The 25,209-nt window shown below is 43.7% G+C and overlaps 1 protein-coding gene across 1 annotated transcript; it reads right to left on the reverse strand.

Moving 5' to 3' along the window:
• Positions 1-3,532: 3,532 nt before the first annotated feature.
• Positions 3,533-24,883, reverse strand: PIGH (phosphatidylinositol glycan anchor biosynthesis class H). The gene is made up of 4 exons (XM_086937162.1): positions 24,542-24,883; positions 12,555-12,764; positions 10,664-10,747; positions 3,533-4,854 (listed from the first exon to the last, which is right to left on the reverse strand). Exons 1-4 carry the CDS (start codon positions 24,749-24,751, stop codon positions 4,774-4,776), a joined length of 585 nt encoding a protein of 194 aa, XP_086793288.1. The 5' UTR covers positions 24,752-24,883; the 3' UTR covers positions 3,533-4,773.
• Between the last annotated feature and the right edge of the window lie 326 nt (positions 24,884-25,209).

Raw genomic sequence — 25,209 nt, forward strand, 5'->3', positions numbered from 1 at the left:
ACAGACTCGGAAATAGTTTTCAGAGAAAATGATGGGACGGCCGTAGCAAAGTTAGTGGACGATGTCGAAACTTGGATTGGACTGCCGCTGTCGCTACTCGGGAGGGTCTCCATCATGAAGATGGTAGTGTTCCCAGATTCCTTTTCACAAATATACCGATAGTGTTACCGCGTTCCTTCTTCGCCAGACTTAACAAATCAATGGTTAGGCTGGCTTGGGCGGGTAAGCAGGCTCGCGTTCCGTGACGGGTTCTCACACTGCCATACCACTTGGGGGGCTTGGGTGCACCAGACCTAGAACTCTACTACAGGGCGGCGCAGAGTGTGCTGGATCCAGGGCGCAGATGACATTCCATATCTCAGGCTTGAGAGGTTGATTGCTGACCCTCTTCCCCTCCCGGCCGTCATCTTCGAGACGGCGGATCGCAGAACGGGGATTCTGGATTCCCTCTACTCAACGCAGCATGCCTGGCACTGCTTATTACAACAGCAGGCAGGGGCACTGTTGTATTCTCTGGAAATGCCAGTGGAGTTGTACGTGCGCTCCGAGCGCTGGGCATTCACAAAGTGGGGGACCTGTTTTCGGACGGTGTCGTTAAAACATGGCACGAAGTCAGAACCACTATAGAAGCACCCTCCCTCCTGCAGCGCTTCCAGTTTCACTGAGTGCATGGAGCACTGCGCCAACAACTTGGGGATGACATGGACGAGCCCCCTGAGATGCGAGAACTAACGTATCTCATTAAAACTAAATCTCCCCGTAAACTTGTAACCAATATATACACATTGGCAAGGTCACAGAGGGCCAACCACTACACTAAAGCCAGACTGGCCTGGCAACGCGACTTGGACATAACAATTGAGGACGATATGTGGTTGTACTGTTGCACTAACACGAAGCGCATCTCACTGCACGGCAAGCACAGACTGATCCATTTTAAATTCATTAATAGGGTGTACTATACGCCAGAGAGAATGCACAGGTACGGACTGAGAGAAGACGCAACCTGTGACATTTGTCGCTTCCAGACGGTGAACTTTACACACTTAGCACAGGGCTGCCCAGGGGTTTTCCAATACTGGGAAAAAACATTCCGTGAAATAAGCACAATTGTAGAGTTGGGGACCCCCCCCCCGGACCCGGCGTTGGGGCTGCTAGGCCACTCTAGAAGATTGCCGAAGGCGGCTCGCCGGTTGGTAGATATGGTCCTGCTAATGGCAAAACGCAGAGTGGCAACGTGCTGGCTAAGGGGTCCTCTGCCCACAGTGTCGCAATGGGCGCGTGATGTGCTTTATTGCTGCACCCAATCTGAGAACTTCGGCGAGCTACTCCCCCCGCAAAACAGACCAAAAAACTTCTGGGGTCTGTACACCACTTACCTGAAGGGTAGGGATGGGGTACACATGCTGAGTCGGCGGCGGAGGCGAGAACTAGTGACCCAGCGACATAGAAGGTATTGCTAATTTGTGGACCAGGGTGGACCCTGTAGATAGGGGACAAGGCTGAGCCTAGAGTAATAGACTGGGTGCGATTAGAAAGGGGGAATTAGCGGAGGGTTACACTAAGAGCGGGGGGAGATGGGGTGGGTGGGTGATGGTCCAGGGCCTAAGTGTAGTGTTTGTGCACAGTTGCTAAGTCCTGACAGAGACTGAGCGGACTCCTTTTTTGTTTGTTTGTTAGGAAAATTTATTTTTGTGCTTTACTTAACAATATGGGGGCACAGCGGACAAGCTTCATACATTGACTACCATGACAGGTATAACTTCCCTCGATTACAGCGCTGCCCGGCCTCCGGGAAGTGGGTGGCGTTGCTGTAATGCTTGCTTTAAGTATATATGCGGCCGGCCCCAGGGTTGTAGGTGACCTGCTGTGTTTTCCACAAAGATCTTTCATAATAAAATAAAAAATTTAAAGTACGCCACTGCTCCACTACACCTCACCGCCAGCCTGATTACGAGTTTTCTCGTGGTTTGGCGGGCAGTCCTTTGGCATTCCCACAGCAGTACCTTTTAAAAGGCACCGCCATGGGAACACCAAAGCTGGTTCCTACACGGCATGGACTGTGCAGTCCATGCCATGCATTAAAGGGGGTGAATGCAGACAGGGAGGCACACCATGTGGCCCCCTGCACACATCCTCAGGCCATGAGGGAACAGGGGGCCCCCCTTAGTTTCCTCACCGCCACAGGTGTCATGACAGGTTCACCGCCATGGAATCTGTGGCCCTAAGACACCCGCACCACCGCAAGGGATTGCGGATCCCTGGCGGTTGCGGCGGTCCAACCTCCATAGTTGTAATGCAGTGGTCGGACAACTGGCGCAGCGATCACTGACCGCCACCGCAAGTTTGACGATTCTGTGGCCCACCAAACTCGTAATTAGGCCCTAACTTAACGCTTCATTTCAACATTCTCCCATTTCAAAGTATTGCATTTACCAACAGCAGGCCTCTTGCTCCCAATGGGAAGCAGGCACTGTGCCATTTTTAGAACTGAAAAATACAGTCCATTTTTTAATGGGAGAAATTTAAACAGAAGAAAAATATTTCTATGAAAAGCTAAGCCTTAATGTGTTTTATGACTTTTAATTAAGCGAATTAAGTCTTAATATTTTATGAAGCATGTTTCTTCACTTAAAATTCCTCCCATGTACACAAATGGCTGTATTTTTCTGTTTTGCATTTGGCACTGTATCTACGGCCACTGGGTGCAAGATGCCAGCTGTTTGTAAATGCAACACTTTGAAATGGGAGAACATTTAAATTATGAGTTTTATGGAATCCAAGTACACTTAAAGTTATCTCTTAAGTTTAATTTTCTCACATTTTAAAGTGTCACATTTACACACAGCAAGCATCTTGCTGCCAGTGGCTGGTTGACATGGTGTCCTATTCATAACTTAAAAAACAGCCCTTTTTAAGTAGGAGAAATTTAACATGCAGAAAAATATTCCACATTACAAACATTTTTGCAGAACATTTGTCTGCACTAGAAATTTCTCCCATTAACAAATGGTTGTTTGCTTGTGTTATACATGTAACGGTGCCACATATGGTGAAATGCATGTTCTGTGCCACAAATGCATACAACACAGGCTCTCATTCACCCATTCACATATATCCTATTCATACGCAAACATGTTCATACATCCATAAAGACCACGCTCTCACTGACACACATGGCATAGTGCCCATAGTCAAAGTATTTTGTTCAAACCATAGTATCTGACTGTATGGACATTGGGGATAAAGTCAATGAAGCTAGGGGCTTCGCCTTCAGTAGCTCAAATGGTTTTCACTGATCAGAAGTAGCTGTCACTACAGAAAAGCTTGGGAACCCCTGCTTTAGATCAGCCAAGAACAAACCCACATATTCCCTCATTTTAGATCAAAATAATAAAATACCAGGTTCATTTATTTTAACCTCTTGGATGGCCTTATCAGGGATCAGGAACTGCCTACAAACACTTGTGAAGAAAGGGAACAAATGTTAATTCTACATGTTACATTACAGTAGAAGACATGGACAGAATGCTTACAAACTAATATATTTATTAAAAATCATCTTATTAAACAGCACATAGAATTTTTTACCATAACGGAATTACAAGAGGTTTTGAATGAAAACTGCAGGTACGTTATTATACTGGAATTAATACACGTTGATCAACCGCAAGACTACCTTAAAGGAAAACAACAGTTTATTTTTTTTAAATAAATAAAATAGCCCTTTAACTGAGCTGTAAAACTCTAATTATGGTCCTTGGTACTGCAAATAAGCCTCACAGGGAAAACTAAAACAAATCAAATACAAACAGTAATGGGTGCAACAGAATCAAGCCAAATGTGCCTTCCAGAAGGAGACGAGTAAACTAGTTTCACCTTTTCTTGATTACTCAGTGGTTAGATGAAGTTGCATTTCCTACATCCCCGTGTCAAATCGTAACTGTGGCAATAAAGTTGTATGCAACTTGGAAGGCTTTCCTCTACATTCCCTCTGAACAACGTGGTCCCAACCCACAAGCAAGCCAACTGGCACTCCTGAGCTGTATGGCAGTTTTACAAACTCAAGCCTACCAGGCCATTTTAGCCTAGAGATATAGACTTTTATCACAATTTTCCAACTACGTACATTAAATGGGAAGATTGCTGCCTGCTCATGTAAATTGAACTTTTCTTCTTGCTCTTTGATTTACAGCGTTATGCTTCAGTTGAAGGAATTCAGGGTCTTCATCAAAAGCTTCACCACAATCTGGTAGCAAAATAGCAGTTATGCTTTTGTCTTAGGCTGGCACGGTGTTGCATATAGTCTGCAAGAAACTATTTCATCCAGGGCTACTAGAAAGCAATTCAGGTTTATTGGTCGCTCTAACAAATAAAAAGCTAATGGATTAACAAGTATATAATACCATCGCAGTGCCTGTGCACTCAAAGTTCTAAAAGAGATCTGTTCAGCCCCGTAAGCTTCCTTACAATGGAAGTAGTAAAACAGAGGCCAGCAGTGATGAATGAAAAAGCTGAACCCGATTTGCAGGTGTCAAATATCCCAAAGCTTCTCTTCTGCATGTATATCTTTGTTATCTTTTGGACTGCAGTGTGAATATTATCCAAGTGGTCTTCTGGGGATATACATGCTGGACATTCTGTTCCAGAGTATGCTTTATGGAAGAGTGGAACAGGATTATACACTTTAAGACACTTGCCAGGATGTAAGCGCTCAGTTGTTAAAAGTGAGCCCTCATCATATTTCATGTGCAACAAAGCTTTGATGAAGAATTATGGCGCCTTCTCTTGTCCCAGGATCTCTTGGCAGCTTTTGTAGACTTCAACCAAACAGTCCAGGCGAGGCTTCGAGCACTACAGAACAATAAAAACAGAAATGTCAAAAAAACTCGATGGACTTCATAAAAAGAGAGAATAAATATATATGGTCATCTAGAACAACTGGGAGCCTGGTTACAAGTAGCCTATTAAATCGAGATCTGATTTGTAAAGGGATCGCAATTGCAAGTGGTGCAATGTTCATTTAAACAGGTACGATAAAGATTGCAGCCTTCATTAAATTTCGGCAGGTCAAAGCTGCCAGAAATTAAATGGAGGAGGAAGGCCTGGCATTTACAGAAACACGCAGATTTGGGGCCATATGCCCCCAAATCCACCTCTTATTCCCTAAAACAGTTGAAATAGGTGATAATTATCGCATACAATAAGGTACGACTATTATCGGCCAACTCCTAATGAGTCTAATAAGTGTTTTGTGTTGAGAATGCTGCAGAGTACGAACTGCAAGAAAACGTATGGCGGTGTGGTTATCGACCACTGGGGCCGGTTATCCAGATCTACAAGGCACAGGCCAGGGGTGCCATCACATATGGGGCGGAATTGTGGGGCCATACACCTGCCCACAATTTGTCTATAACTGAGAATAAATTCATTAGACAGATAGTTGCACTCCCGTCTAGTACACCGCTCCTCCCTTTGAGGATGGACTTGGGCCTGAGACCCATAGCAGATGAACTGGGCCTCAGACCCATAGCTTTCTGGCGAAGGTTATGGAGCAGTGAGGAACTCTTTACCTACAGGGCAGAAATGAGGGAGCTTCTAACCCACCCCAAAGCCTTGCAGATTCCCTGGATAAAATATATAAAAATGCCCTGTGAGAGAATAGGGTTCCCAGATCTATGATCTAGATCCAACTAATGCGTCACTTATGATCCCGCGAAGAGTCTTGGCTAAGGCTTATTATGAGCAGAAACTGGCTATTGTTTTAGATTGCCAGCGCGAGGGGTCACTAACATCTGTATTTATACAAAGTAAGGATTCCTACAGGCTGGAGAGGGTCCTGGATGGGATGACTCCTGTGCTGACCAGGAAGCTATTCCTCCAATGGAGATATGGCATACTGCCTTTGAGTTCATACACCAGCTCCTGGTCAACACCGCCCTCCACCAAGCAATGCCCGGCATGCACTTGTGCTGAGGAAAGCGACCTACATGTGGTCTTGTTCTATCCAACTTATAAGGCCGCTAGGAAATATTGGCTTTTACCCCTTATTAGAAACTTTGGTTGTAGGCAATACCTCCCGATGTATAGAATTTAAAAAAAGATGTCTCGGGACCAACGGTGTTTGCACTAGCCAAATTCCTTACAAGTGTCTGGCATACCCGCACCCGTATTTTAAAGTCGCAGTTGATTACTTAAGTACAAGAATATGAATTTTAATGTATGACCTTTTATCTACTGTCACTAAAGAAGTACTCATTTTTCTTTATGGTGGAAAGGTTTTATATTGTATTACATGTGTTTTACTGTATATCTTTGATGGTCAAACTGGCCGAAATAAAGATTGAAACTGGAACTGGTTATCTTGCTGCTGTGCAACAACTTCTGCTACCCTTTTCCACATGCTCACTGGGCTCCATTTCGTTTTCTTTAATTAAACAGCAATGCAGAATTTTATAACCTATCTACTTTTCCAATGGATGGGATGCTTCCAAAATCCAATAGTCGTGTAAAAAATAAATAAATACATACATAAACAAACACTTGTCCTTTTTGGTGCCATGCAGAGAGGTGACACATTATGACAGCATTCTCATTATATGAAAGTTCTGATAATAGCTTCACTGATCAGGTCAGGGCTCGTGTAATATCAGGGATTGGATTCCAGCTAGGCTCTGATTTTGCCACCTTTTATGTAAATCTAGAGGCCAGGATTAAGAGTTTATCAGAGTGGACTTCCTGTACGGGATTGCGCTCAATCATTAGCGGGCTGCTGTTCCCTGACACAGATGTACAGGGTGCAAGAACAAACAACCTGATTTTACCTGACACAAACTCAAACCCGTAAAATCACTTTCGGAATTTGCTACATTGCAGCCTGGACCGGTTTTCCCGCAACCGCTCAACTCTATATGTTACACGGGAATCACGCCCGCCCCTGGCAAAACAGTCTTCCCTGTCCTTCCCCACATCCTCTCTCCTCCCCGCAGCAGCACCCCTTCAGGTTTATACTCGGCCTAGAGCAGGCGGTAAATGTGAGCAATAATACCCACAAGAAAGGTCATATTGTTCGTAATTCTGCCTGATAAAACCAGATTTGTGTGGTTTTTCCCAGTTCCGTGGAGATAAACTCGTAATTACATGGTACTAATGAGATGTAACCTAATGGTAGCGCTTTTTACAAGTGCAGATTTACCAGCCCCGCCAGCGCCGTGAAACGTGTGCTCTTGGACAAACAGATGCTGGAATTAGGCAGGCAGTGGAAGCTTTGGCGAGGGTTGCTTCCACCTCCTTACCTAGTCGTATATAGAAGTAAGTAATACTGGTTTTATTCCAGAATGTGTACAGACCACCACTCCCTGTGAAACGGATTTGGAAAGCTCTTCTAGAAGGGTACCCACAATGGAATAAGTACATCTTTGACAAGGTGTCAGAGTTTAATAATAGGTATCATGGGCACACTCAGGAAAGTCCTCCATATCGAGCACTGACAAGTATGTATTATCATGTCTGTGCACCACTGTAGTATTTACCTACATGTCGGTCACCCTTTCCCGTGAATAGAAAGACAAAAGAGGGTTAAGACACATGTACATCCATCTTTACTTACCAGCATTCTTGAGATGAGAGGGGACTGTCTGTTCTAAGACACTGGCTCTAGGGCATTTTACACGGGCACTTATGAATTAAAAAACAGCCTTGGGGTGCGGATTATGCATTGAAGGCACCGCACTACAAGGCTCGATTACGCTGTCTACTCTCTCACTGTGAAATTCATCATTACTCTGGAAGAGGTGTGTAAGAGGACCAGATGCCCAGGACTGCTTACCTGTGGACAAGAAGGACACCTATGGTTTGCACATTCCGAAAAGAGACATGTCCACAAGTGTAATCGGTCTTTAAGTGTCCTGGCTGTAAAGTAAGTACAACAGCCCTAAGTGCAAAAGGTACTTGGGCCTCAGACACAGACCAAGTGTGTCAGTCTCACAAAAACGAGTTTGGCAGGCTCCACATGGCAAGACAGTTCGGGACATCAGGTATAAGCGGGAAGATGGAACTAACATATTCAGGGGGATACAGCATATTACCACTAACGAGCTATGTGAAAGGTCTGCATAATCAACCTTGTTTGCTGTTCTGAGAACGCCTTATGTAAGAGACACTGTTTTTTTAAACTCTTATGTTGGATGATGTACTTTTTTTTTTGTTTTGTTTTTATTGTTGCATCATCGAACAAGGGTACAGAGTGGATCATCTGCTGGCGTGTCGTCAACATAAAGCCGCGGTCAGCCGTGCACGCAACATTTCTGTACATAAAACCTGTGTAATTTGGCAATTCCTCCATTGAACAGTACAGACCAATCAGACAAGTATTCAGGCAGGGATACAGGAAACGATCTCCGCAAGGGAGAAAGGAGATTAACAGTAGGCACGTGAATTCCCGCCTTGGGGGTGTTGGAACGGAGCCTGTACAGTTCGCGTAGCAGTGTTACCAGGTAACTGGGGGGACAGAACTGTGGGGGGGGAGCATGTAGGCGTTGGCAAGAGCATAGCAGAAGGAAACATGTGTCGGGCGTCGGGTGGCAAGGGGGTTCCCCGGTATGCATTCACAGTGAGGTAGAACGGCCAGAGGGCGGAGGTATCCCGGAGTATCGGGACGGTCGACATGGGGGGGCGGGGCGCTGACAAGGGGGTGTGTAGAGCATCGGGGTCCGGCGCTGGGAATGAGGGCATCAGTCAAGGATTATGGGCTCCCTCGGGTGGGGGAGGGGCGAATGGTCGGGCGGGTGTCGGGGTGGAGGGGGCGTAGGTGTAGGTGGGTCTTCCGTGTGCAAGGACTGCCGGAAGCTATGAAGGAGCATGGCCCATTCCATAGAGATGGGATGTTTACGCGCCCCCCCTGGCCTCCTCCCCCCTAAGGGCATCCTCCTCCGCCGCCGCCGCCCACTTACAGACTGCTCCCGTCCATGCCGCTATGGGGGGACCTTCCGGGGATCGCCAATGCATCTTTTAGCTAGCAGCAGCGCTAAGGACACAAAGCGTCTGTGTACTGGGTCCTGTTTAGGGATGTGAAAAATGCCTAGTGCACTGGATTCCCAGGAGGCTAGGGTTGTGAGGCCTGTGAGATCTGTCAGTGTGTCGTGCACCGTTTGCCACAGGGAGTGGAGGTCGGGGAAGCTCCAAAACATGTGGCGGAAATCTGCATCGGGGAGCAACATCTGGGGCATAGGAATTGTGTTGCAGGATAGAACTTTTTCAGTCATGCCGGAGTAAGGTATGCCCTGTGCAGTATGTAGTATTGGATGTTTTTGAAGCGGGCGTTCCTAGAGACACGTTTCGGGGCCTCGAGCGCTTTGGTCCACTCTGAGTCATGTAATGCGCGCCCGATGTCTTCCTCCCATGTGGCCCGTAGGGTCGCTAGGGGAACGTACGTGAGTTCCCGGATTGATTTATACAGCCAGGTGACCAAGTGGCGTCCCACTCCCATGCGCAGAATAGCATGTATTACTGGGTGCGTGTCAGGTTCGCCGGCCTGGAGATTATGGTAAGGACGGAAGCCCTCAAGTAGCTGTCGGTACCTGAGGAATTGACCTGGGGGGAGTTCGAACTCAGCGACCAGCCGGTCGATCGGCTTCAGCTGACCCTCCTCAAAAAGCGACTCCATGTCTGTGATGGCACATAGCGTCCATTCAGCGAGCATTGGAGCCGAGAAATAAGAATCCTGTCTGGGGCAGCCCACCAAGGGTAGTAACAGGGAGTATGGGGTTCTACCGGGGGACATCCGGTGGATCCGCATCATGCATTGACGCGCTATCGCGACCTGAAGGGGGTATGTACGTCGGGGTTTGGTGCCCGGGAGGAGAAGACGGGTAAGTTCCGGAGTTGTGACTCTGCCGGTCGGGGTAGAAGTCTCCTGGGTGTAACGGTCCACCGTCCAATACGACAGCCATTGGAGCTGCGCCGCTAGGAAATAGGACTCAAATGAGGGAGCTCCGAGCCCGCCTTGTGTTGTGGGGAGTTGGAGGGTTTTCAGGGCCACTCTGTGTCGGCCCGCGCCCCATATAAGGGTGCCGAGGAGAGAGTCGAGGTCCCAAAAGAAGGACCTGGGTGGCACCACTGGTAGGTTAGCGAAGTGATAGAGGAGCCGGGGAAGCATCACCATTTTAGCCAGGGCTATCGGGGCTAGTGGGAGCTTATTCCAGAAGGCAACAGTCGGGCGAAGGCTAGCGAGCGCTTTACGGTGATTACCGTCAAAGATGTCTCCCGGAGAGTGGTACAGGCGGACACCGAGGTACCGGGGGGCCTCCGCGGACCATGAGAGTCTATGAGTCCCCAGCCTAATGTCACGGGGTGATATTGGATGATGTACTTGGTGCTGAAGCAGTACTTTTAATTAAAAGAAGTACCTTTTCATAAAAGACAATTCAGCACATTTGATTGGCGACTTGTATTTTATACGTTAGTTTTTTTTTAAGGCACATTCTGCCGGGAATGTTAAGGTTTGTTTCAGCCAGTGCTTTATGGGATTTTTTTTTGCAGTGATATTAAGGCCTATAGCAGCACCAAGAGCGGATGATCCGACATGGAATGGAATACAGTCAAACTAAGTGATGAAAACACAGATGAATAGGAAGCTACCCACTACAAAAAATGTTACACTCACCTGAAACACGGGAACCACTTCAGAAACTCCATTAGGATCAATTGGATCGCGCAAAAGGATGCACAGATAGTAGATAACCTTTTGCTAGAGAAAAAGAAATTAAAAATCCTTAAGACAAAAAGTTACAGCTACAATTCTTATGCTGTATGCCCATATAAAGAAAGGCCACAAGTTAAACAGTAAAATGGTGGCCAGCGAGTATTTCTTTAACAGCACAAAACACCCACAATTAAGCATGTAGGGCAGCCTAGATAAAATACTGAACATTCCAAGCATGGACACCCTCAACATACCACGAAAAACCAAAACGCACATTCAATTTCAATGTCAGAGATTCCTTCTCGTGAAGGTGATGATTGATTGACATTGAGGGATTAAAGTCTCCTCAAAAGTAATTTTATTATATTGTCCCATTTTTGCATGTTAGCTTATGTTAGTTCAATAAAATAAATCAAAACCTGAAATTCGAGACTTGCCCAACACAACATAAAACCTTTTTTTATTTCTTTGAAACTGGAAGCCTAAGTTTTCATAGGGAAAAAGAGGTGGAACATAAATCCAGGAATCCAAGACACAAATGCAGTGATCTAGGGCCACATATACGTAGCTTTATTTTGGTCGCATACAGCCCGATTTGCAGAATCTGGCTTTTTGCAATAAAAAAAAATGCATTTTCCTATGTACAAAACCCAATTTTGTGATTCGATAACCTATTACCGAATCGCAAAATGGGATGGTATTGTGAAGGGCCCTGTTAAGGGCATGCCTTCCAACTAAAGACTCGCACTGCTATGTACAAATGTTTTGTGACTGACATACAGTTGCAAAACAACCCCTTTCCCTTTGAGAATGCATGTGAATATGTTTTAAGAGAACACTACTCTTAATTTTTTTTTTAAACCGTTTTACTTTAAGGAAACCGGACAAAATTTAAAAAAAACAAAAAAAGTTGCTTTATTTAAATCAAATGCAGACATGATGGTCTGCTGTCCCCAGCAGGCCACCATCCCTGTGATTTTTAGCGATTCCCAATGGCTCGGAAATATCGACCTACTTCATGAATATTAATGAGGTAGGTCAACTGTAACCCACTGGGAATCCTAAACAGTTTAATATACACTGTTGTACATAGCTGTTTGCAATTTCCTAATATCGAATCACAAAAATTCGCTACTAGGAAATTGCTAATTCAAAGCTTCAAAAATGTGGCCCCTAATGAACAGAACAGTTTCACTGTACTGACTGTGTGCAAGTGTATAAGCATTGCTAGGAATTCACAACCACCCTTTGCTTTGGTTTACATACCACTAAAACTACGGGGATGATTTACTCCATTAACTAAGACTTCACCACCTGAAGGATTAAAGCCATTGTCTCTTCATGTCCAGCACATGGAAAGAATGCCCTTTTGGAAGAACATGACCATATCTCTCCCAACAGACCTACAACAATAACCAACTAAAAGCTGTCAAAAGACAGACACATAGGATCATCTCATAAGCCAGTGGGGAAATGTCAGACACAAACTTTGGGTAATTGGCTGTGGAAGAACCAAAGGAGGGTAAAGTTAGCCTCACCCATCAAACCACACTAGTATGACCAGCTTTCATGTTTATATCTTGCAGCTCATTCACCAAAAGTATGTGATTTGTAATCAGATACTAAACAACATCTCTAAGGTGTTTAACACACTGCATAGACTTTGTCCAACTGAGCATTCCTAAACAATATACTACACCTTTAATCATACCGAGCTGACTGGTTAATCGCACAGCTGTTTAATCATCGTTTTTATGTCTCTCTGACGCTACGAAACCATGTTCTCATGGTGCAAACCTATAATTAGAGGTTTAAATTGATACATGCATTAAGGAGAAGTAGATACAAATACCATGTAGATAGCTTCATTGATCACAATGTCTTTCACTTTGCCGATTTCGATAAAGTTTGTGCTCTCCTTGCCAGAGGCATAAAAGGATGTCATCTGAACGCCAAGTGAGCCAATCACCAGTAAAGTCTCCTGGTCAATTTTCACAAAGTGCAGATAGAAGAGCAGACCCATTATGGTGATAAATATTGCAGACGACAGTACCATAGTGTTCTGAAACAGAAAAATGTTTACTTTTTTACAGAATGAATGGACAACAGTCCAGCTGCTTTGCTCAGTAAATAAACTAAATAAGAATATGTTAAAATTGAAAGAAAATTGGTTACTGTTACAAAGCACACCAACTTAAGAGACAGACATTTTAATATTGAGGTACTCCAACAATTTTTTTCTGATGTCTAGTAATTTGAATTCAAAGCGGTTATATGACCTAAAGTCAAGGGACACTAATTGTCTCCATAAGAATTCCAACTGTTAGTCGTCAAAAACAATTTAATATGGCCCAAAATAACATTTTCAATTTCTTAATGAATTGGGTTTTTGTATTTTGACTGCAAGCAAAGACAGCTCCCAGTTTTGGCGTACAGTTAAATCACCCTTTTTGGTTGATGCCAATACCCCCCAGCACCTAGATGTGGCCGTGACGGCTGACGAGTGGGTGACCCATTTCTCAAAGATTTTTGGTGGCTTCCCTGTTGATACCACAACAACGGTCAAGCCGGTAAATGATCCTACCAAGGCACAAGTATCTCCCATCGAACTTCATTTTAGCTTAAGTGAGGTCATTTACGCCCTAACGTCTTCCAAAACCGGTAAGGCTCCCGGTCCTGATGGAGTCCCACTCGATATCTTTGTAAATAATATAGAACTATGGTCCCCCCTCGTCGCCCAGGTGATGGCTGCAGTCTCTAAAATTGGCCTAATAGACTCCTGGTCATCTTCCATCCTGCTCCCTATTTTCAAAAAGGGGGAACGTAACAACCCAGCCTGTTACAGGCCCATCTCCCTCCTGGACTCCCTGGGGAAAGTCGCAGGACGACTGATCCTGGAACGTCTCCAAGACTGGGCATCGGGGAACAATGTCTTGACTGATCTCCAGTATGGGTTCCAGGAGGGACTTGGCACTGTTGAACAGGCATTGAACTTAACCCTCTTAATAGGCAAGTATGTTGGGGAAAAAGGAGGCAATTTGTACTTAGTGTATGTCGACCTCAGCGCAGCTTTTGACTGCGTGATACACTCTAGGCTGTGGTCCATTCTTAGTGAACTGGGGGTTGATCCTCCTCTCATTAAATTCCTTCGCGAGATTTACTCCGACGCTACAGCGTGCGTGAGATATGGGATCGGTGGTGAACTATCGCCTTCATTCTCAGTAAACAAAGGAGTCAGACAGGGCTGTGTCCTGGCCCCTTTCTTGTTTAATCTTTATACCAACGGGCTGGAATCGGCCATGTTAGCAAGGAGCCAGGACCTTCCATCCATCAACCATCGCCCCATTCCCACTTTACTTTATGCGGATGACTCCGTCATTCTAGCTAGGACGCTAATCCAGTTGCAAAAACAATTAGACAAATATTGTTAGTTCATGCTCTCTCTGGGGTTAAAAGTAAATAAAAGCAAAACCTTTGTTATGCACATTGGTCCCAAGGCAAAGAACCCCAAACCCGTTTTTATAGAACAAGTTAGACTGGAACCTGCTAGGGAATATCCTTATTTAGGCATTCTAATGGATGATCAGTTATCGTGGAAACAAGCAGTGGCAAGCAAAAAGTTGCTCTATCAGAGAGCAACCTCAGCTCTTGTTTCCTTTTCAAGAAAATTGGGTAAACCAGCCCCAACTGAGTTGCTTAAAATATATCACGCAAAATGTCACAGCGTAGCAACCTATGGCGCAGGCGTCTGGGGCTATGCTCCCGCAGACGATTTACAAAAGGTCCAAAACTGGTTTTTAAAATACATACTAGCACTTCCCCAAAGTGCTCCAATATACGGTTGCCACATCAAGCTAGGCATCGATTATCTAACTGACAACATCAGATGTCAGCCGATTCTTTTATGGCACCGTATTTGGAACAAACCCCAATGCCATTTTACCCGTTCTCTAATATCTGATTGCTTATCCTTGGCGAGTTGGAAAAAAATCCCTTGGCTACTGTATGTTTCCAACTTTCTAAAGGATCTGAACCGCACATCTTACTTCACTGAGCCCTCTTCAACATCTGATATCAGTAGAAGCGCTCTGAAAAATCTCTGTCTAAACCATCTCAGAGATTTACGCCTCTCTCATGAAGTATCTAAGCCAACAAATGTGCAGATCTTAATGGTCCAAACCTCCCCTAGTATTCAGCCTTATTTAACTTTCTTCCTATCTAACCACGAAAAATTTGTTCTAACTAGGTTTTGTTTTAATTCTTTTTTTCGCCTTGTTACCTTCCCCATCGAGCTAAATTGGTCCCATGACCTGACTAAATGTCCGTGTGATGGTGTATCATCTCAATCGACCATCCACGTAACCTTGTTCTGCCGCTACTATGAGCAACCTCGCAAGCGCTGGATTATCCCACTTCTTCGACTAATGGGGTTGAGAACCTGTCGGCCAGCTTACCTGGCACTTCAGCTACTAGACTCACAACATGTAGCTAAATGTGTAGCTCTTTTCTTAAAATCATGTTTGAAAATACGCTGTAAAATTGGGTTATCGTCTCCTTGATTCCATGTTTATCTGAATTAATTTGTAAAATGGTTTTATCAAACGTTTTTAAATAACATTTAGTTTTAACCTGTATTATAATACTGTGTTTTAAATAATTCACTGGAATTTTATGATGTACTTTTTATGATTTACTAAATGTCAATCGAATAAAAGTTTTTTTAAAAACTGACTGCAAGATCAAATTCTTATCATCAGCACACTTCACCCACTTTCCTCTAGTGCAATCTGTTCCCGACTACTCTCTAGTACGTTTTTTAATAGTTTTTTGTATGTTTAAAGACTTTAAAATTATACGGCGCATAGAAAGTGATCAGAATCCACAAAATAGAACTCCATGCTGGACTTTTAAACTATTTGAGATCAAGGCTACTTCTAGTCATGACTCCGTCACAACAATCAATGATAGGCACCTTCGATATAACTGTTTGTCATCTTAGTTGGAGCACCTGTGGTCTCAAAAATGTGTTCAACAGTTTAGCACTTTAGTGGAGAATAGACGTTTATTTAGAATATCTATTGTTAAAATGTGGGTGCATTTTATGTCATTAGTATTATTTTTTTTAGCTTGTGACAAAAATAAGACCCAACAACTTCCTCTCCAATCTAAGTCTAACAAATATGATATAAGAATCCCTAACGGGTAAAGGCTATGTAAAAGATCACTATGAAAACTTTACAAATTAATGGAAACTATTTGGACATTGTTTTATCAAAAAGCTGAAATTAGATTTAAAAAAAAAAAAATATTCGCATTGCTCTGGCTAATGTATGAAGAACTCTGGCTTAAGTTATTTAATATAAATAAATCTAGGAACGTGTAAATTCTGGAGTTTGGTTGGTTTCGGCAGTGACAATTACAGACGTTCAGCAAACTATCATGCATATTATGAATTATGGACCTCATACATTGAGCATCTATATGCAGATATGCTGGTAGATGTTGGAGCTACTGTTTACATAAATGTTTTATAAATGCCGACGTTTTTGCATTTCCAAATGTTGCGGAAATGCTCAATTTTACAGCCCGTTTATAACCGTGAGCCGGTGTCGATACCTAGAAATTATTGTTGAATTGCTTTGGTTGACTCGAATGGCAAACCTTTTGTCAAATTGCTTCCATAAAAACTTTAAACATTTGTATTTCAATGGAAATTATTAAAATTTTCTCAAACTGGTGTCAGAGCGAGCAGTACCACAATAGGTGATATTTTTGAATAGACTAGGTGGGCGAAAAAGCATTAGAAGGCAGTAGTTTTTATTGAATATTCTATTCCCTTTAACAAGTTAACAGGAATAGTTTTTGCAGCAAATGGTCTAAACCTTCTAAATGCAGGCATCAGCCACCAGCTTCACCCACACTCCCTGCCAAGTGCGTTTGTCTACCGCACGCCGATGCCAGGAAAGCCTATAATGGACCTTCTGGTTCTCACACCAGAGAATTTACTTTTTACATTTTTGAGGTTGGGCTGCTTGGAAAGACTTTCCCGAGCATTCAGAGTTTTTTTGGGGGGGGGGGGGGGGGGGGGGGGGGACACACATGACGATCAGTGTGCTGATGTCATTTCACTGAAAGTGAAATGGAAATTAGCCAATTGGACCATTTCACTCTCAATGGATCAGTTCTCTGAAACATATCTCAGCCCCCTCCAAGCACTGATTATGTGGGGAGGTATCATTGGTAAGGAAAGAATATTCTGTTTCCAATTATACCTTTCCCTGGTGGGCCCCTTCTTGGATCCATCCAGTAGAAACAATGGATAGGATTCTGGCACAGGGGAGGCTTGCACCTTGGGAATGGGCTTGTGCTTGCTCCGCCCTAGGCCCCATAAGTCTTTCTGCCTTCACCACAGGGGAGTGGTGGATGGAGGCTGTTCTGTGAAGGAAACTTCCAGAATCTGTGGGGATTCCCACATTCCCTACCACCCAGCAATACCCTATTTGTCTTGAAAAAAACGTGAGGCTGGACCCAACGCTCGCACCACAAAAGTCCCTAAAACGAAACAAGGAGAAATTGGTAAAAGCGGTAGCAGCTTTATTTGGGTCCAGGCTGGGCGGTCACAGAGGAAACCTACCAAACACAGATATTGCTGAAAACTAGGCACCCAGGGAGTCCAGGGTGGTGCGTCTTGTGTGGATCCCTCAATGGTTTCGTACCCACAATTCCTTCCAAACCTCAATTTTTGCCCAAGATCACACATTTTACTTGCATTTCTGTGATGTAAACTTCCAGAATCTACAGGTATCCACGAAATACCTACAACCCAGCATTCCATTCCCATTTGTTCTGATTTAAAAAATTACCCCACTTGAGGGGCTCGGTCTAGTGCCCGCAACAGGAATGGATCAAACCAGGGTTAAGTGGAATCTACAGCGAGGACTCTAATTACCAGTTGACCAATACTTTGGAAGACCAGTTTAGAGCGCGCTGCGTTCATTATTGATCGTCCTGCCAGCCTCTCATGCGTTCTCGTACTTTTAAAATCTCCCGTTTTGTATTTTATTTAAATCTGTGTTAGCCTTCTTCCCTGATTTTAAATCAATGCCCACTTGCCTGCACGATAATTTTGTAAAGCACCGCGTTTTGCGGGCCCTTGTCCTGGTTGCTCGCACTTTGGCAGCCATATTGGGTGAGTAGGACGCCTGGCGGCCCTATTTCGTTTTGACGGTCTAGACGTTATAAGGACGCTAGACCTCTACATAAGGAGGGTAAATTAGGGGTCTGGCCTTACCAGTTGACCAATACTTTGGAAGACCAGTTTAGAGCGCGCTGCGTTCATTATTGATCGTCCTGCCAGCCTCTCATGCGTTTTCTCGTACTTTTAAAATCTCCCGTTTTGTATTTTATTTAAATCTGTGTTAGCCTTCTTCCCCGATTTTAAATCAATGCCCACTTGCCTGCACGATAATTTTGTAAAGCACCGCGTTTTGTGGGCCCTTGTCCTGGTTGCTCGCACTTTGGCGGCCATATTGGGTGAGTAGGACGCCTGGCGGCGCCATTTCATTTTGACGGTCTAGACGTCATAAGGACGCTTGACCTCTACATAAGGAGGTCATGCAGACGCGCAGCGGATACGCGTAGCGGGGACGCCGGATTTCCGCCTAAGTTCAGCCCGTCTGTGCCGGAACGGGTCCAGGGGCCATGACTCCTATATCTAGCTCGGCGGCCAGCTCCGTGTCCTCCGAGATCTATTCTTATACCGGTGAGGTTTTAAAATGCTTACGCCCTCCTATATACTCTGACTGCACTTCCTGCATTCCACGATTCATAATTTTAAATGCGCAGAAATGTCCAGATGTAAGTTCCTGATCTTGAGCATGTAACTCCAATTGTGGTGGAGGTTGGGAATATAGAACCCCCAGTTGTAAATCATGACGTGTACATCTCAAAATGGCCTACGTTGATAAAAAGAAGGGGTGTATATAAGAGACATACTTCATTAAGACAGGGGAGACCCATTAGTGGAGGCATGCAAAGAAAGAGTAAAGGCAGAGTAGTGAGAAAAAGGAGAGAGATGGAGGAATCATTAGATTTAAAGGAACAAGTGTTAAAACTCAAGCCCCCAAAAAATAAGAGAGAGAGAGTGAGCAAAGTAAGAATAGGAAGCACAGAGAAGCCAGCAATGAATCGAGTAATAAATGATAATGGCAGTTGAAAACAAAACAAGGGGATGCAACTTAACGAGAAAGCCTATGAGGTTAAAACCAACATACAACAACCACATAGGGGGGCAAAAGCAAAAGGAATGGAGCTTAAAGGAAATCAATGGTTGTATTTTGAGCAAGTAAAAATGGGAAGGGGAGGGGAAAAAATGAAGAAGAGTTCGTATTTAAATAAATCACTTCATCTTAATACTTTCGCCCATTTCCCTAACTTGAAAGGAATCGGCACAAAAGATCTCCGACAGGTGGGCTTCCAAGCAACCTTTGATGGAAAAGAATTTACTACGGTACTAGTTTATTCTGAGTTGTTAAAAATTGCCATTGAGCGAGCAGGAAGTGAGATATTAAAAGCAGGGATTCGGCTAGTACCTAATGAAGAAGTAGGGGCAGAAGAAAGCGTCCTGCAACAAAAAGCTTTCTTAAAACACCATGCAGGACTTGGTAAAAGGCAAGTAAGATTTGTAGAAAGAGGTTTAGGGCTAGGCTCAGGAAACCTTAATATCATAATAAATAACTCTGCTCCAGAGGACTCTTGGAAGAATTGGAGCCTCAGTACTAGTCTTCCAGGACCTTCCCAGCGATATTTAGAGGAAACCAATAGTTATGGGCCCCTAAGTGATGTGGAATAGGTAAAGGGGCAGCCATATGGCTTAAAAATGGTCTCCTGGAATATAAACAGGCTAGGAAATCAAATAAAACTTGAACGGCTAAAAGATCTGGCGAAAAATAATGTGATCATTTGTATCCAGGAGACCTGGCTATGTGGCGAGCCCCCCATAGTGGATGGGTTCTGTCAAGCCTATCGACCGGCAGTAAAATCTAGATCAGGACGTCCGGCAGGGGGTTTACTGACTTTACTATCTACAAAATTGGTGAAAAATTTCTCCCGGCTCACTGTAACATGCAAATGGCTGCTCTGCTGTAGAATAACTCTAACTGCGGTTGGTAATAAGAAAGAAAATGTGCTGATTCTAAATGTGTATATGCAATGGGGGAACAAGGAGGAATATGTAGCTGAAATGGGTCATTTTAAGAATGATTTAGATTTATTGTGTGAAAAGTATGATTCAGATTTGATTTGTTGGTAGGAGATTTTAATCATAAACTCAACCCTAAGCGGCATGATCTCATGTATCTGGAAATTTTAGAATCTTATGATATAATTCAAGCAAAGTTTCCCGAAAGTCTTTGCTCAAGGAATGATGTAAGCTTGGGAAATTACCTAGAGAACAAAAGTTTTTTCTGTTTGAACGGCAGGTTTCCACAAGATCGACCGGAAAAGAAAACTTTTAAACAAGGTACACAAAATTGTCCCATAGATAATGTCTTTATGCCAGCATGGAATTTTAACATAATAAAGGGTTTTAGGGTTAACCTTATAGAAGACAGTTACCACAATATTCTAGAGTTGGTATATTTCCATCAGATTGTTGCTGAGAAAGTAATTATACCACTGATGGACTATCCCAGGCGCATCACAACACGGTTAACCGAAGAATGATTAGAAAAATTAACCAGGCTCCAACATAACATCATTTTAGGATGTGCAGCTGGTCTAGATCTGGCCTGGTACATTGAAAAGATAAACCAAGTGGTACAAAGTATCAAGGTCTAACTTAGAACAGACGTAAAAGGTATCAAGAGTACACAAACCAAACAGGTCAGGAAGGGAAACTGGTACAATGTAGTCTGTTTAAATAAGAAAAGACAACTAAGGAGAGAACAGCGCAGTTTGCGTAAAAAATTTGATAAGCTTAGAGCTGAAAATCTTGTAAAATTAAAGAAAGAGTATACCATGCTTCTTTATAGTACAAGAAGAGCCCATAAGGATAATTGCTGGGGGAAACTACTGGAGGCAATAGAATCCAAGAACATACGACTATTCTGGAACCTAGTCCGATCAGTATCAGAGGCCTCAGCAGCTTCAATGATCTGCGTGATAGAAGAGGGTGCCTGGGAGGATTATTTGAAAGAACTATACCCACCGGGGAGAGAATCTGAAGAAGAAATACAAGGGGACTGGAGAGGTCTAGTAGATGACCTAAAACCAGACTTCTCAGAAGGAAATGTACTTAATACGATAAAAACCCTAAATCTAACTAGAGTCGCAGGCCCAGATAACTTGCCTGCCCTGATAATTAAGTCACTGACATCTTGGTGGGCTGAATTCTTCTCCCAAATGTTCTTAGTAATCCTAGAATCAGGGATAGTTCCAAGTAATTGGAAGGGTGCGATAATTAGACCAATCCATAAAAAGGGGACGCCAATGCACCAAGGAACTATAGATTAATTAACCTACTCGATATTGGAGAAAAAATATTTGCTAAAATAATATTAGGAAGGCTAAATACTTGGGCCGAAGAGAGAGAAATTATTCCAGTGGAACAAGGTGGTTTCAAAGAAGGCCATTCCACAATGGACCACTGCTTTGCCCTATGGGCTTTGGCCCGGAAGTCAATAGAACAAAATGGGAAGTTGCATTGTTGTTTTGTTGATTTTCGGGCCGCGTTTGACTCTGTGGACCGTAATAAACTCTTGGAGGATATGTCAAGATATGGAATACCGGATGGCTTATTGATGATCTTGAAAGAATTGGGCCCAGGTCATTAGGGATTCACACGGGTCACTAACCCACAAGATATCGGTAGGGAATGGCCTTAGACAGGGGTGCGTCTTGGCACCCCTGTTATTTTCAATTTTTCTGGCAGATCTCCCTGCGACACTTGCAGTAGAAAGAAGCGCGAGCCCTAGAATGAATGGACACAAAGTGCCTTGCCTTTTATATGCTGATGACTTAGTGATTTTGGACCAAACTGAAATAGGACTTCAAAGGAAACTGAATGTTTTTAAAGGTTATTGTGATAGGAAAATATTGACTGTAAATATGGATAAAACTAAGGTTTTATGTTTTGGAAAGAGCCAGAAGAACTTTAATCGGTTTTTGGGCAATGACAAATTAGAGGCAGTTAAGGAATATAGATACCTAGGCCTCTGGTTTGATAGTGCGCTAAAATGGCACACCCACTTGGAGGCTCAAGGAGCTAAAGCTTTTTCATCCACATGTGGGTTGAAAAAGTTTAATAAAGAATATGGAGACATGACTCATAAACCAATGATAAAGGCATTTGAAGCAATGACTCATACCCCCCAAAGTATTGTATGGGGCAGAGGTGTTATACCTGAGTGGCAAACATGAGTGGGACCAGGAAAAGGGAAAAATCTTAAATATGTTATTGTCCTTACCGAATTGTACTATGGTTCAAGCAATAAGAATGGAGCTAGGGCTAACCTCTTGGAGTGTACAATCCCAAATGGCCCTGGTAAGATTCTGGAAGCGCCAAGACCCAGGAGTGACACTAAAGGTCTCACAATGGTGTAGAGAGGAGATCCAAATAAGTAATCTTGGCTGGGCAAAGGATGTGAGAAAAATTCTCCAGAAAGTAACAGGGCGCCTTAATGTGAGATTCTCCCAGGACGCCCTGATAGCCGATTTTACTAAGAGAACGCTTAGGGAACACGGCCAGTCATTCTCAAGGGCACAGGACCTAGATTATATGTCAGAGAAAAAAAATCGGTCCAGTGGTTAAAAAAGTCATGGGTTAATGATGGCTGGTTCCCGTATTTGGACATACTGCCTAACCAAGTGTTGAGATATGAAATTCTAAGGACCCGGGTAGGGGTTAACCCTTGGAAGACAGACGGAAAAATAAAGTCTGCACTGATTGGCCCAGAAGGTAACTAACTGTGGGCGTGGCCTAAGAAATGATATGCTGCACATTTTACTTGATTGCTTATTGGTACATGATTTAAGGAAATTGTTTTTATGTCCTATATTCCTATCATATAAGATAACTTCACGTGCCCAGGCGATCTGTCTACTTACTGATATGCCCACGTTAGAAATTGCAATTGGATTGGGTAAATTCTTCAAGGCTATAAAAGAATTTGGAAGGGAGATTTCGAAGGAGGGGCACTGATTTTTAAGTCGTTTTAAGGCTTTTATATAATGTAAATGTTCCCTTTTTATCTTTCTTGGGATCTTGAGACTTCTGTAAAATTAGGGTGTAATGAATTGTGTGTTCTGAGGGTGCCACCCTCTTAACTTCTTTTAACAAGTATTGAATTTTATTTATGATGTAGTAGAATTTTGTCTGTTCGTACTTTTTGGACCCCGATTGTGTGTGTTCTGTACTGTTTAAAAGACCATGGTCTAAATAAACAAGTTTTCTCTCTCTCTCAAAATCCATCATTCTTTTGTTCACCATGCCACCCCAGTTTAGACCTGGCCATATGTAAATCAGTCTTGACACGATGCCTCAAAGGAACCGTCCACCCCAAACTGCCAAGCCAGATCCTCCCTGGACCGGAAACAAGCATCCTAGGACCGGTTTTGGGGTTTCACCCATCAGCCAGGATAGCTTGAATCCAGTGGCACAAGTCTGGGCATACCAGGCACACTTAGGGCAAAAACAAATAATCAAAGACACACAATTAATGGACGGAATGCAGAACAAATCAAAACAATTATCCCTAGTCAAGAGATCTGGGTTAAATCCATCATTCTTTTGCTCCCCATGCCACCCCAGTTAAGACGATGGATTTAGACCCAGATCTCTGTCCTGGGATGAATGTATGACATTGTTCTGCATTCTGTCCATCAATCGTTCTTTTTGTGTTTGTCACCCAGAGTGGGATGGGTATGCCCAGACGTGGGTCCTGTGCTCGCCATGCAACTGGAGTCAAGCTATCCTGATTGATGATGTAGTGCACTTTACAATTCTAAATCCCACTCATCCTGATTTCATGAATTCAGTGTGAGTGGGATTTAGAATTTGTTAGGTGGGTACCTCACTAAGTTTACTCACAGACAGTTTCCAATCCTGGACTTTCGTGTGACAAACTAATGCATTTTGAGTGTTGTGAACTATTTCCTCTTATGTTGTTCTTTTGTAAATGCCCAGATGTACTTGGTAAACTGTTTAGGATAGAACACATCCTACCTGGCTACATCCATGTTAAATAAAAAAGACGATAAACAAAATTGCACTTTAAATGGTTATCCACAACCCAACTACTGAAAACACCCATGCTCTCACCCCATATCATAAACCCATGACCATGGAAACACTGCCAATCTTTAACACTTTATACAGTCGGAAATTCTTTTTACTTATCTAAATTCCACTTTTCCTGATGCTACGAACCAAAACGAGTGCAATTTAGAGAACGGAATCCCGCATCAATCCAAGTCATCTTAGCCTGTTTTCAATGCAGTTTTCAAGTAACAACATAATGCTTCTCTGGTATCGTGATCTTGGCTTGCGTCATTCTACTAAACAGGCCAATGCACCGGGTGATGGTGATTTGAAATTTAAAACATCACCCTGACTACTTTGATCATAATGCCTGGAGCAAGATGGTCTTCTTATAAATTATTGTGCATGCACTTCAGCTACAGCGAAGTGTGCGAAAAAAATACAAAGTGACAACGAAAAAGAACGTCCATGGAACTACTAGATTGACACCCCCCCCCCCCCTCCCAAAAAACGTGTGTGACCCAAGACACTCCTTCCAACCCACGGTTACTAGTCATAATCCCACCCCCCTACCTCCATACCTCTGTGATGGCGAAGAGTCCATAGGCAATCAGCCAGACCCCACACGTGTGGACGGTGATGGCCCACAAGGACACCTTGGGACAGCTGATGCTAAACTCGCGGCACGACTCGCTGAAGGAGCGGCGCTGCAAAGAGATCTCTGCTCCGCACAGGTCCGAGAAGCGAGCTTCGTCGATCTGCTCCTCCATAGAAGGGTCGCCGTTTGCCATGGCACTAGAGGGTAACTTTGCCGAATGTGATCACCTGTACTTTCCTCACAAGAACGGACCGTTAATTCAGCCCTACTTGCGTCGTTGATGTTTTTGACATTAGCCAATAAACCTGGTATTTCCGGAAAGAAGGGCAGCCAATCAACTGGCTGAACATATTCTGGCAGTCGCTTGGTTGTGGGAGGGACGCGGAATGTGTAAAGTGACCTAGGAGTGTAGAATTATACCGCAGCCAATCCTAGCGAGCTGAATATAACTCCGAGATAGTCATTGGCTGCGAGTTCGCCTGTGCTTCTTTGTGTTTAGACACAGTCCTAGATGTGCCAGGCGTAGTTAGTGGTTTACTGCACTTTATTTGTTATTTATTTTTATTTATTTAATGCATTTTTTTAAAGAGCGGACTTTACCCGAAGGTGTCAGAGCACTGTACAATAGAACCAGTTACGTTACATGAGAGG

The sequence above is a fragment of the Lissotriton vulgaris genome, chromosome 9, assembly GCF_964263255.1.
Source record: "Lissotriton vulgaris chromosome 9, aLisVul1.2, whole genome shotgun sequence".
NCBI lineage: Eukaryota > Metazoa > Chordata > Amphibia > Caudata > Salamandridae > Lissotriton > Lissotriton vulgaris.

Excerpts from the sequence above, each read along its gene's own strand:
- PIGH (XM_086937162.1), bottom strand. The coding sequence starts at position 24,751 with ATGGCAAACGGCGACCCTTCTATGGAGGAGCAGATCGACGAAGCTCGC. Across the intron at positions 12,765-24,541 it reads GACTCTTCGCCATCACAGAG|AACACTATGGTACTGTCGTC; the intron begins GTATGGAGGTAG and ends TTTCTGTTTCAG. Across the intron at positions 4,855-10,663 it reads AAGTGGTTCCCGTGTTTCAG|TGCTCGAAGCCTCGCCTGGA; the intron begins GTGAGTGTAACA and ends ATTGTTCTGTAG.